At 40.7% G+C, this 14,598-nt stretch overlaps 1 protein-coding gene across 4 annotated transcripts in view; it reads right to left on the minus strand.

The window, feature by feature from the left end:
* FRY (FRY microtubule binding protein) overlaps window positions 1-14,598 on the minus strand; it is a 474,614-nt gene that overhangs the window by 251,529 nt on the left and 208,487 nt on the right. For 3 of the 4 annotated variants that reach the window (XM_055133183.1, XM_004604538.2, XM_055131584.1), the window contains exon 1: window positions 11,625-12,265. The exons of the other annotated variant lie outside the window; for it this stretch is intronic. In XM_055133183.1, coding sequence (XP_054989158.1) covers window positions 11,625-11,694 — 70 coding nt within the window. In that variant the 5' untranslated portion in view covers window positions 11,695-12,265. Of the gene's footprint in view, window positions 1-11,624; window positions 12,266-14,598 lie in introns of those variants that run through there. 4 annotated transcript variants of the gene reach the window in all.

The raw sequence follows: 14,598 nt of genomic DNA on the forward strand, positions 1-14,598 counted from the left end.
GGAGAAACATTTCATAGAAGTTTTAATTTTGTATCCCCATAATGTTGTGCTTATTGCATTAGCTGAGAAATCCTGGAAATTTCAAAGCTGTCTTCTACAGTAAATTATTTCACACTTTGCAATTGATTAAGAACAGCAGAGCAGACAGAGTTGTATATCAAATTAGAGTTGATAAAAGCACTTAATGCAGATTTGAATGCCTTCTTGAAAAAGATTTCAACTTCCTTAAATTGACATCACAACAAATTCTTCGAGCAGCATAAAAAGTATTAGCTGAAATGTTACGGCTTTGGCTTAAATTTCCATCTGCAGCTCATCAAATGACTAAACAGTAGAAGGAATTAAACCCAAATCAGACTCATTACCGAGTCGGATATGCTGACAGAATATAAACTTTCATTGCTTCACATCTGGAGATTTGGGTGGCTAACATTTAAATTCTTATGTTTGTATGCTCTATGAACAAGAAGGAAAATGTAGGAACCTAGGTAAGACACACTACCACTATATTTAACTTTTAGAAAAATATAATTTCTACACACATATTGGTACATGTGTGCGTGGGCATGTACACATTAGACACACAGACTCACACACTCATACACACACACACACACACACACACACACACACACACACACACACACACCCTCTTCTTTAGTCCCCCAAATTGTTTGAGGAGTGAGACGACAACTCAAAATGAAGGTATCACTGGCTTTAACTAAACCCTAGTAAAAATCCTGATAAACACAGCAACTGAGAAACAGATAAAAATGGCCTTGTAGTACAGAAAACTAACACCTGGTCATGTCCCATGATAAATAATTTACGTTCCATTTTCCCCTTTAACCATCCTGCTAGGAGGAATATTTCAAATGTTCTCACATAACTTTGCCTGCTAACACCAGAATTCCAATAATTCTCTTATGCAGTGCAATATAAGCCAATCAAGTTAAAGTCAACAGACTCTATCTTCTACATCCTACTACATCCTTTCTCTAGAGCACACACTGTCTCTGACATACCACTGGATCCCTCTGATGCCTTAAATCTTGACAACTTTTACATTAATATTTCCAAATTCTAAATCTAACAATAAACAAACACAAGTATGATTTGGCAGTGAAGTCCCAAAGCAGTGTCTAGTGCAAGACGAATGCCCAACCTGCTATATTATCACTCTGTCCCCACGTGAAGATACTCTTCTTAAAATATTATTAATTTGTTTTTAATTGAATCACCATGAGACACACAGTTACAAAATTGTTTGTGATTGGGTTTTGGTCATACAATGTTCCAACATCCATCCCTTCACCAGTATATATTTCCTTCCATCGCTGTCCCCAGTTTCCCGCCTGCCACCCTCCCACCCCAGCCTACCTCTACAGCAGAGACACTTTTCTTCTTTCTCTCTCTGTCTCTGTCTCTGTTTTTCCTCTCTCCTTTTGGGAATTATGGCTTGAAGATACTCTTATGGAAAAGGTTATATTTTCTTTAAACTTGCAAATTACTCAAAGCTTGGAAGACACAGCTAATTAGCTAGAGTGAACATTCTCTTATGAAGGTAATCAATAGTTTGCTATAGACCAACATGAATGGGATCTATTAGGATGAGAGAAAAGAATTAGGGAAAAAACCTAGGTAAAGCATTATCTTTTCCACTAACAGCAGTCACCTTTCCAGTAATAGTTACCTATGAACCTTCTGCACTGCAGGAGTGTGCAAACAGTGTGATTCCTCAAAGGCACCAAAAGGTGGAAAATCAGAAATGTTTAAGTGTTTAAAAGAGAGGATTAATAAAAATTTTGAGTACAAATAAATGCAGAAAATCTTCCTTATTCATATCCATGTCCAGGAAATATTTTTAGATAAATCAGTATTTGCATATATTAAATTGTAAGTGATAAGCTACACTGCATCAAAAAAAAATACTCTTAAAAGTAAAAGCCAGGGGGCTGGAGAGATAGTACAGCAGGTAGGGAGTTTGCCTTGCATGCGGCTGACCCAGGTTCGATCTTCAGCATCTCATATGGTCCCGAGAGTACCGCCAGGAGTAATTCCTAAGTGCATGAGCCAGGAGTAACTCCTAAGCATCGCCGGGTGTGGCCCAAAAAGCCCCCCACCAAAAAGGTAAAAGCCATTGGGTTGGAGCAATAGTACAGTGGGTAGAGCATTTGCCTTGCACGTGACTGACCTGGGTTCAATCCCTGTCATCCCATGTGGTCCCTTGAGCACTGAAGGAGTAATTCATGAGTGAAGAGACAGAGGTAACCCCAGGTATAAACCCCAAACAAAATATATAAGTAAATAATAATAAAAGTAAAAGCCACAAAAGCCATAGATTGAGATCATTATTTGCTTGTGTATGATTTGAAACCTCACAAAATATGCCTAGTTTATGCCATACAGGTACTCTATGCTACAGAAATTAAGTGCAGGAGAATTCATCCAAAACTAGGAATACTGAAGATGAAGAGAATTTAATTAAAATCAATGCATCTCATTCATCAAATGAAGTGATAGAATTGAAGGTGCTGAGGAAATAACAAGACACTGATGTAAGGCCATGAACCAGTAAAGAAGCTGTACTAAAAGCTAATGTGGCATCAGACCTGTGTCAGAGTAAGGAACCAACACCACAGTTTCCTCTGCCAGCTGTGCTGCCATTGCAGGCAAGGCCTGTCTCCAGCTGATACCACTGGGCCTGTTCTGGAACAGGATGAAGAGCTTCCCTTCCAGAGAGGCCCTAGCACCATTTTAACTGGCCCACAACACAGCTCCTGAAGCAATAGATCTACTTACAACTCACACGCTGCTCACAGTTATATTTCCTGTCATTCAATGAGGAAGAGAATAATCCCCAGCCTAACACTTCAATATCATCCAAGGGGGTCTAACTTCAAAGATTTACCCCCAAAACAGTAAGATCACTATGGGGAAAACACATGGAAGCCCACCAAGTCCAATGAGCGAAAACTGAAGGCACAAACAATCCCAGCCAGATCAGTAGATTCTCAATGACTTCAATGGCATCTAAATGAGGACACTTAATGAAGTGAAAGCAATGATGGCTTAGGTAGTTAGAACAGCAGAAGAGAGCATGAGTTGAAATGAGAAAACTACAACAATCAAAAATAACAGAGCGGGGGGCTGGAGAGATAGCACAGCGGGTAGGGCGTTTGCCTTGCACGCAGCCGACCCGGGTTCAAATCCCAGCATCCCATATGGTCCCCTGAGCACGGCCAGGGGTAATTCCTGAGTGCAGAGCCAGGAGTAACCCCTGCACATGGCCAGGTATGACCCAAAAAGCAAAAAAATAAAAAAATTTAAAAAAAAAAAACAGAGCGGCTGGAGCCATAGTACAGCAGGTAAGGCATCTGCCTTGCACACGGCCGACCCGAGTTCAATTCCCAGCATCCCATATGGTCCCCCAAGCACTGCTAGGAGTAATTCCTGAGTGCAGAGCCAGGAGTAACCCCCTGATCATTGCTGGGTGTGACTCAAAAAGCAAAAAAATAAATAAGTAAACAAATAACAGAAATGAAGAACATGGTAAGTGGTATTTAAAAAAAACAAAACAATATAAGCTCTGGACAGCAGATGACAGCAGCTGCGCAAAAGATCAAGGAGCTTTGAGTCGAGGAGAAAACTGCTAGGAAACAAAGGGAGGTGAAAACTAGTTTAAAAAGAACTGAACAGCATACCAGAGGACTATGGGATGAGTTCAAGAGGAAAGATGTAAGAAGGCAAATGTGATGAAGAAACAATAAAGAAATCATCAACAAGAATTTCCCAGAGTTGAGGACTGCAGGCACCAAAATCCAATAGACCCAAAGGATCCCAGCTAAAATATACTCAACTAGAAAAACTCCCAGACACTTTGTACCCCAAATGGCAAAAGCCAAAACAGAGACAGAATACTGAAACCAGCAAGATCAAAAAAGAAACTTACCTACAAAAGAAAGCCCATAGGAAGTTATAGCAGATCTATCAGATGACACTCTACAAGCCAGAAGAGAATGGAGGGATATAGTACAAAAACTCAATGAAATGAACACTTCACCAAGAATACTCTATCCAGCTAGATTATCATTCAGATTTGAGAGAACTGTACAAAGCCTCATAGACAGGTAACAGCTTAGGGAATTCATAGCCTTGGAACCAGTTTTGCAAGAAGCATGAAAAGAACTTCTTTGAAGGACAAGACAAACTTCTCAACATGTGACACAGAGTATGGCACTCACTAGTCGTGTACATTATTGCCCTCTACTAGATTAAGAAAGATATGTTTACTCCTAGCCTGCTAAGGGATTTTATGTTTTCAATAATGAATTAACATCTCATATGTATTGATTGTTCTATGTATGATCAGTTTTTTTTTAACATCCAGGGATTTTTATTACAAGTTTTAACTTATTAACATAGACACTTAAGTAATTCATATAATATAATATTTCTGATATAAAACATATATTCCCTTTCTTAAAACATTTTGCAATTAAAACAATATAGGCTCACAAACAGATTCTTACTGATTAATTTTCTGATAATTCCATTCATCAAGTTTTTTTGGCATACACAATATGAAATAAATTTGTTATATGTCCGAAAGCAAGCAAGCTGGAGAATGGGAGGGAACCTGGAAACACGGGGAGGGGGAAGAGAACTCTGGTAGTGGGATGGTGTTGGAACAACTCTGTTAAGAACAATTTTGTAAATTATGGTGTCCTTAAAAAATAAATTGCAAAAAAACTTATATAAAAAACTGTAACCTTCAGAGTAGCCCTGATACCTGAAAATGTCATCTCATTAGCCCAAACTCACATCTACACCAGATCATTGAGAATATCACATAAGACTAAAAATATAGAAGTTACTCTTCAGACGAGCAAGACATATGTGACTCATTCAATTTCTTGTACTGTATCCCAAAATGAACTGTTGTAAGTATTAAAATGCTTTGAAATAGAAACCCTTTAAATAAAGAGAAGATGTGAATGTTTGATCAGTCAAAACATCTAAATACTGGCCACTTCCTCAATTATTCTGGGCTGTTTACAGATAGTGAAAATATCCAGGTTGTTTCTCTTGACTACTGCCTACTGTACTACTTTCGTTCCTGTTGGTAACTTCACCAAATAGCATGCAAATATAGGTAAAGAAGTTGAAATCAAATAATTTTGAGCTGCCTGATTTTTACAAAGCCCTATGGCAGTGAAGACTAATGCTATGGGATAAAATGAAATACCCAAATGACAGAAAGATTTTCATTATTCTTAGAGATAATCTTAGAGATAATCTGGGGCCTGACCAATAGTACAGTGGGTAAGGTGCTTGCCTTGCATGTGGCTGATTGGAGTTCGATCCCCAGAACCCCATATGATCCCCCAAGCACTGCCAGGAGTGATTCCTGAATTTAGAGCCAGAAGTAAGCCCTGAGCACCGCTGGGTATTGCTCGAAAACAAAATAATGAAATAAGATTAAGTTAAAAAGTAGAAATAACCTTGTTCTTACTACTAAACATAATTAGGAGTTTGCGACTATTTCCAAAACAGAAATGCAATTTAGCAGAGAAACCTTGGCAAGGTAAACAAACGAACATTCTAAGAGAAGCAAGAATCATTTAAAATATTTTTATTTACTAGAGCAATCTGAGTTACGTGTTTATATATACACCTAAAGACTGGGGAAAATAAACTGAACACTCAAATGCAACTTTTTTTTTCTTTTTTTGGAGGGGGTCACACCTGGCGATGCACAGGGGTTACTCCTGGCTCTGCACTCAGGAATTACCCCTGGCGGTGCTCAGGGGACCATATGGGGTACTGGGAATCAAACCCGGGTTGGCCGAGTGCAAGGCAAACACACTCCCCGCTGTGCTATCGCTCCAGCCCCTCAAATGCAACTTTTGATTACAGTCTTGTGTGTATGTGTGTAAGAGAGAATGGGAGGAAGGAAACAAAGGCAGGGAGGGAAGGAAGGAGAAAAGAAGGAAGAGAGGCAAGGGAGGAGGAAGAGAAACTTTGGAACAAGCAAGGCAGGAGAAGGGAGAAAAAGAAAGCCAAGAAACTGGTGGTGGAATCAATCACCAAGAATAACCTATTAAATTGTAAATTCCCCTGAAGGGTTCTTGGTTCTTTGTCATCCTACATTTGACTTTAAAAAATGAAATTACTGTCTGGATTGGGGGAGGAGTATAAGACAAGCTTCCTGGCTTTGTGTAAATGACTTTCTCAATTTTTTTTTAATCTGTAATACGTGAATACTGCATGAGAGAAGAAAATTTGAGTGATCACATCGCTCCTTTGCCCAAGGCATTTCCAGTTCACACCCACTGTCCTGGTACAATATTACTTTGGGTCCGGATGCTCTCTCTATCATGTCCCAAGCAGAACATTGGGTCCCTTTAGTCAATGTGGCAGTTATTGTTATTTTAGGATTGTCCACACAATTTTCACAAGAAATATTCATATTTCATCTCCTTCATACACTCAGGAATAGACCCTTTTTAGTTGGAGAGAGTGGATGTTGATTGGGGATCTTGCTTTTCCTTAGGGCTATAAACCAGGTTGTCATAAGTGGTCAAGATCTGAGTGAGTCGGAGTATTCCTAATAACTAATGAACTGCAGAAATACCTCCCAGAGTCTAGAATAGTACTGGAGTGTCCCATTGTTTAAAGAAAGAGTTAAGGGTCGTGGGTAGATCCGTACAGCGGGCAGCTTGTCTACCTTCACTAAACCACCTTTACAAAGAGCTTAAAACTAATATTATCTAGATTTGGGGGGGGGAGGTTTATTTTGTTTTGGGATCATACCCAGTGATGCTCAGGGGTTATTCCTGGTTTTGCACTGAGGAATTACTCCTGGCAGTGCTTGAGAGACCACATGGGATGCCAGGGTTCGAACCTAGGTCAGCCTTATGCAGGGCAAATGCCCTAACTTCTGTACTATTGCTCCCACCCCAGATTTTTTCTTAAGTCTTTCTCTGAGAGTCTTTGAGGTATATTGGGAATATAAAAAGGGATCAATAAATATTTCTCTGCAGGTAACTGAAGGTATCCTCAATCTTCATTTACACATGCCTTCTCTTTGGTCCCAGAGCACGATCAATACTAATCAGAATTCATGTGTTGGACAGAAATATTGCCATTGTTCTCACATTCTGGGGGAAAAGGCAGCTCATATAGAGAAAGGAACACCAAGTAAAGAATGTTGGGAGGACGCATTCGGGTTGGAAGATGCGAACTGAAAGTAGACTATAGACTGAACATGAAGGCCACTCAATACGTCTATAGCAAAATACAACACCCAAAAGGAGAGAGAACAAAAGGCAATGCCCTGCCGCAGAGGCAGGGTGGGGTGGTGGAGAATGGGGTGGGGGTGGTGAGAGGGATACTGGGATCACTGGTGGAGGTGAATGGGCACTGGTGGAGGCATGGGTAAACGATCACTGTATGAGTGAAATGCAAACACAAAAGTTCAGAAGTTTGTAACTGTACATCACAGTGATTCTCTAATAAAATATTTTTAAAAAGAAATATTGCCATTGTTAATCACAATTTACTCACTACAGCATATCTGAAAAAAAATAAATAGCTACATGTGATGCTTCCAACTGGTACACGTTTTCCCTTAGCAACAGTAGGTGTTTTGCAATACACAGCAGCTCTTTCCTACTAAAAAGGGCCTGTTCAGATCCCCAAAGCAGTTTTATTTGTTACTGGAATTCTCTTTAATTAAAAAAGTTAGCGAGTATGAAAGAATTGCCCCTCTATGCACTAGTAAGATTTTTTTTTTTTTTCAGATAATGTAGGAAGGGTGCAAACTATCCTGGAAGGACCTGCTGAGTGGATTCTGAATATACCTCTACCCTTTAGACTCTGAGTATGTTGAACACCATGGGGTGGTTTGAAACTAAGGAGAGCCAGTTGAGTTTCCGGCTGGTGGAGAACCCACAGGTCAGCCTCACACATCAGTACAAAACAAGTTTTCTTTTCCTGTTAAATACTTCAGACTATCATTTCTAAACCTCTTTTGAAGAACATCTGCAAAGAGCACTAAGAAAACCCTTAGGTCATTTTCCACACTGATGGGAGATGAAGTTCTTTGGGAAGGTAGAAAGCTGAGATGGTGGTAGAGGTAGAAAGGGGATAGAGCAAAACAGTAAATCTGGAAAATAAACATGTCAAAAAGCAGCAATGTATTTTGGTCTGTATTTATGCAGCTTCCTTTCTACTGGAGTCAGTATCGGTTACTCATACAGAGACCCATGGAGGACGTCAATGCTATGGGAAGAAACGGTCTAACACAGATGTTATTCCACTTTAGGGTGATTTGCAAGCAAGAGGAGCACATTAAAGTAGATTAATATTACTTAAACATTGGTTGAGCATTTACAATGTGCTAGATATTGTGCTAAGTACTTTACATCTTAATACATTATCTGTGCCTCTGAGGCAAGAATTAATCTTGCCTCCATTTTACAGCTGAAAAAATGGAGGCAGAAAGTAGTTAACCAAATGCCCATGGCTAATGCAAGTGCAGAAGCAAGAGATCCGAGCCAAGCCCATGTGGCCCTACCTACGTGTGTGTTCTGGGTGAGGGCAGGGGAGACCAAGGACTGACATCTGTAGAGGGGTGCACTGGAGAGCAAATCAGCACAATGCTTAAGAGGGAGAACAGGTTAAATATGGTTGAGGCAGGAAAACAACACAGAAGCGGATGGGCAGGGAGTCTAAGGATGGTTCTGAATTGCCATCACTGGCAATCAGGGACAAAGGGAGTTGGCCTCTGGTCTTTGAATTGTTGGCAGAAACCTCTCCCAGCTGTTCTATGTCAGACAGACCATTAGCAGATCACTGGAATTTTCCAGGTTAAATGAGAAGAGCCATGAATAGCAGTGAGAACCACTGCATGGCTGGGGAAAGTTTGGATGAGGTGGGGAAGGAGCATTGGGACAGGTGTCCAAGGGGAAAGGGATCTGGAACAAGGAGGTCTATGTATAGCATTTTATTTCCAGACATCAAGGTCATTTAGAATTCCCAGCTCTATTCAAATGAAAGGGCAGTCTGGGCATGCTGGTGAAAAGAGAAAGTCAAGATAAACAGTGAACAAAAGCATACTGGGCAATAGTAGATTATGTTGATCTATTAACTCTTCAGAAGAGACAAGTATAGATGTGTATATCCAGACACATATAAAATTACATTTCTTCCACAATGTGTCATTAGAAAAACAAACAAATGGAAAACTTAACCTAGAAATGTTCTTGGAATAATATTTCCCCTTACTACCTGCTATCTTGCAAAACAGCCATATTAGAGATTTTATTAGTACATTTTAATTGTTTCAGTTTTATAAATAAGCACCACACATAATTACGAGCCTGATCCCCTATACTTGGGCATGTGGGTGGGCATGGACTCTCAACCCTAGGCTAATCAGTCACCTGCCCCAGGGCACGGCTTTTCAGCTCGGTGTGCTAAGTAGCTGGAGGCCCAAGGCTTCTGTTTTCTACTCTATCTTCTCCACAAACCCCTTTCTCTCTGTGCTACAGAAAACATAGCAACAGAGCTGTGCTAAGGTTCTAAGCAGGTTAATGTTGCAAGAAGCTTAAGGAAGACTCAGCATAAAGTAGATTTTCTCTTCCTCATTCAAAAAAAACGATTGAAAACCATTCTGATCACCAAATAAATGCTAGAGTCACCAAGTTCACAAGACTGAAATAAAGAGATTAAGGGAGATAGCAGATTCTAGGCCTTATTTTTAAATAAGGCCTTATTACCTTTAAAGTCCCCCTGGCTAGGTGCATAGTAGATGTTGAATAAATAGTGGCTGAATAAATGGGAAAACATTAAAATTGTGTTCCAGATACTCTTAAAGAGTAGAAAAGAACCATCATTTGAAGTCTTTTTTTGATATATGTGGGGGCAGGGGAGAAGAACAGAGTTGAGGGAGGGATGGTGGAAAGAAAAAAAAAATACTTTGTCTAGACATTTGAAAAGAGACGAGGGGAAAAAGCATTTGTAAGAAATCCCCCTAACCTCAATATGGTCACATCATTTTCTATCTAATGAAGCAGTAATAAGAATTAATGGGAAAAAAATCATCTGGACTTGAAATCCTGAAAATGATGACCCCCAAGCCCCATTGTTGATATCAAACTCATAGTGAGTCTTTCCAGTGACTAGAAAACTGTTCCAGAATGATCCAAATATGTCCCATTCTTTTCATAGATCAAAGCATGGTGGGACAAAGGAAGATTCACCCTTGAGTGTGAAGTGTTGCCCAAAGAATGAATTCAAGGGAAGTGATTTATGACTACAACAAATACAGGAATGGTCTAGGTGTCTGAGTCTCTCCAATGGCTTCCCACTTGTAGAAAAACAGCTTCAGACAAGCCCCACAGTGTGTACAGTGGTGCAAAATGACCTAGGAAAAAATGGTTTCTATAGGTGTCATTTGGAGATGCAGATCCCTGTACACTTCACTTTGGCTCTTTGATCACTGCAATTATGTCACAGGTTTTCCTGCCCAGATTTTGTTTACATAAGAACAATCTTGCCACAGGTCATCTGTGTAGGAGATCATTAATCATCACCAGTTCTGTGGGCAGAGATGGGTTAATTGGTATATTCATAATAAGTATCCAATTTTTTTCTTTGAAAAAATTTATTTTCCAATTTCAAACAATTAAGGATAGGTTAATACCTGCAGCTCTTTTATCCAAAGCAAGCACAAAGGCTGCTGGTAAAATAAAGAAGACTTTGTTTCTAAACAGTTCAGAAAACACAAGCCATCACAGATCACCTGAAGGCCTCATTTTAATCTGATTCCAGATCCTTGATGCCTTGGAGGTTGTCTTTTTTGAAATCCCTCATTGCTGAAATCTGTAAGTAGGTCAGAAATGGAACTTTGCAAGTCCTACTATTTTAAGTCCTAATAAATGGCTAAGGTCAGAACCTCGCTTGTTTACATTTCAGAAAGTCACATTATTTGGACTCTCACAAACCTTGGAATTGTTAAACATTCCCACATTAAGGAGCACCTTGAACACATCTATACAGACAAGGGAGAGTCACAGAAATCTGGACATGCCTCTATCTACAAAAAAGATGTCTGAGGCTTTGGACTACTAAGTACTTTTCCCCCCTTTAGACAATACCCTAATAAAACAATTATGAAGTACTCTGAATCCTGGCCACACCCCTTTGATTAAACCACACTTCACAAAACATTTAGATAAAGCCTGACCGGATTAAATAAACTCGAGCAAGAAATGCAGCCCCATCCTAGCTTGGTCAGTCCGAAGGGCTATCATCCCGCTTGAGAATTTAATCAAACAAAATCCACTGTAATTCCATTGCAGCCTTTGCACTTAAGGAAAGCTCCTTGAGTCTGACATTTTGATTCTCATGGCAGATGGAAGCAACACACACACACACACACACACACACACACACACACACTGTACACACACACACACACACACACACACACACACACACACACACACAAAACTTCCTTGGCTCCCTAGCATATGCGTCCCAGGGCGATTTCATTTCTCGAATCTTACGCAACATGCAGCAAACAAACAAACAAAGGTTATTTTTCTCCTACTCACTATTACTCCACGATTTCAGCAAATACTTGATACTGATCTCAAAGAAGCCGGAATCCTGCTGGCTGGCCATGTCGGCGGCATACAAAGAGGCTCGGGGAGGCTGGCGCGGCCGGCGGCGCAGGTACGGGGCGGAGAGGTGCTGGTCCCAGGTTAGTGATGTAAGCGGGGTCGGGAGCGGAGAGAGGGAGGTAGGCTCCCGTCACCTCTACCTCCACCGCGGGCTGCGAGTCCTCATTTAAAGGGCGCGGAGGAGCGGGAGAGAGATGCTGGCGCTGCTCCTCCTCCTCCTCCGGGTCCAGGACTGGCTTCTTATTTGCTGGGTGCTGATCCCTCTGCAGCCTTCAGTGGCGGCGGCCACCGCTGCTTTCATTTCTGAGCTGCCATGGCCAGAAACGCCGACTGCCAGCCGCCCGCATGCTCGCCTCCCGCCAGGTACGGCACCCAGGAGCTCCCCACCTGAACTATGACCGCTTTTGTGTTGGGGGGTGGGGGTGGTAATCTGTTTGTTCCCCTGGGAGAGAAGATTTCTGGGCTGGCCTCTCGGATGCGATGCAGACCAGCCTCCCAGCCCGCACCGCGCTCCCCAGGCAGCTGCAGGGCTGAGGGATGGGCTGGGAGCGCCGCCTCCAGCCCCTGCCCACAGTCTCAACCTGAGCCACCCGGGTTTCAGCTCGAGGAGGAGGAATTTCCCAGCTTCGGTGGATTTTTCTCTCGTCGGAAATGTTTTCAGGGAGCAGCTGCCGGTGCACGCACTGGCCTCTTCTCCCTCCTCTGTCTATTCCTGAAATATACACAACTGCATCATCGCGCTGCAGTGAGCAAAGCTGCACCCCTGGATCTGGTTGCAGTGACGTTTGAAAAAGCCTCATCCGTCAGCTTCACTGCAGTAGCAGAGCTCCAGAGCAAGCCATTTGCCTAGGTTTTTTTTTTTGTTTTGTTTTGTTTTGATTTTTTAAATCCCCCCCCTTTCCGGCACTGCCCTCAGGCACAGAGGAATCTGCATTTTGGGTTCCTCAGAGTGTCAGACTTCACAATGAATGTGTTCCCAAACCTTTCATTTCTAAACTCATGGCCCAATAATGCTTATTTGAATTGTATTAAAGATGATCAAAAGCAAAAACCTTCAATTTCTCACTGTACAATGGGCTTTCACTGCATGAAATGCTGATCAAGTGTCCTGATTTGGGGTAGCCTTCCACCTTTTCACTTTCCAGAGTTCTCTTGACCAAGGGATCAAATACGACTATTTTAATGATGCCTAGCTAGTTGTGAATAGATGAGGTTTGATCCACCATCTCAAAGGTTACACACGAAATCCCTCATTCTTCTCAGGACATTTATGATTAATGTTTTCAAAGGGTATTCCTAAAACATTCTCATGCTTATTTCTCACAAGATATGTGGGAAAACTCCCCTCCCCCCCCCCCCCCCCCCCCCGCATACAAGTGTAGACAAATAGTTCATTTGAGAAAATGGAAGGGGAAGAATATCATCTACTCCCTTTTAACACCAAGATTTTTTAAAAAATCAATACTAAAGAGAACTTTTAGGAGCACATCCCCAAACTCCCTGAGGTGCTTTCAATATAGTGACCTTTTCAAACTCTGTACTTACACAGAAGGCAATCACCAAGGTTCTAACTCCACTCTTAGCTTAACTTAATTTCTTTGGGACTTCTCTTTTTGGAAATGCTCCAGCATTTCATCAGATTGACTTCTTTCTCACTTGCACATAGAGTCAATGAACTAATTTCATTTCATCACCTATATTTGAAAGTCTGGATGCCAGGTGAAATAACATGCTAAGGTTTTACCCCAGGACATTTATTATATCTGAAAACAAGGACTAATATTTATGGGTACAGCCTTCCCCATTAGAGATGCCAATGACATGAACACGGCATCTTGGGGTTAATGAGCACAAAGACTTTAAAGATAAGCCCCAGATTTCAACCTAGCTCCTTCCCTTACCAGCTGGGAAACTAGGGCAAGCAACAGAACCTCAAAAAAGCCTTTGTTTTCTTACCTGTAAAATGGAGATGATAATGGTTCCAAGCTCCTTTGGTTGTTGGGGATATTAAATGTTATTATGAACAAAAAGTGCTCAGCACAATGTCTTCTATGTAGTAAATTCTTGATTACCTTTTAGTCAGATTAATGCAATAAAAGCTTTGAATGATGACGTATTTTTAATTTTTTACAATGTTTTAAATATTAAGACACCATTATTTGCATAGTTGTTTATAGTTGCATTTCAGGTGTAAAATGTTCCAACACAAATCCCAATCCCAATAAAAATAAACGCTCTTCATTTAAGCTAAATACATTTGCTTAGACAGCATATCACTTGTGAACACTCACAGTAACTATTTGGGTACAGCAAGTTGGAAACATTGAAAAACAGTTGCAATAAGCAAACATACTATTATATATTAATACTCAAGCATAAAGCACCTCTGTTGACTTCAGAAAAGAGCTTAACAGGCTTTTAAGAGTTTTCAATATTACTATAATAAACAAATTAACTTGCTGAGATTGCCACTCTCACGTATATATTTTTTAAGAGGAAACTATCATAAAATATTAAATGCTATTTAGAAAAGAATGCTTTTAATGGTAGCTGGTTTTTCCCATGAAGAGTGATTCAGCAACCAAGAGCCCAGTTTCTGTCGGTTAGAACCTGAAATCCAGTCTAGTGCATGCTTTTTTTTTTTTATCATTCAAGTACCTTTAAGGAGAGCATATATTGTAAAAGAACAGAAAAGGCCTTTGTTTTGTTGAAAGGCTTGCAAATCAAATAGAATGACACCTGCTGCAAGCTGGGGTAAAACATTTATCCTTTTGTCTTCTCTGGGGGGGAGGCTTATAAGAGGTATTTAAATGACAATAACCTCTAAATTAATTCCCGGTTTGTCAGTTGTCATTTAAGATGACCTGGAATTATTTTAGCCTTTATATCTATAACAATAAGGGAC

Source organism: Sorex araneus, chromosome 1, assembly GCF_027595985.1.
Source record: "Sorex araneus isolate mSorAra2 chromosome 1, mSorAra2.pri, whole genome shotgun sequence".
NCBI classification, from domain to species: domain Eukaryota; kingdom Metazoa; phylum Chordata; class Mammalia; order Eulipotyphla; family Soricidae; genus Sorex; species Sorex araneus.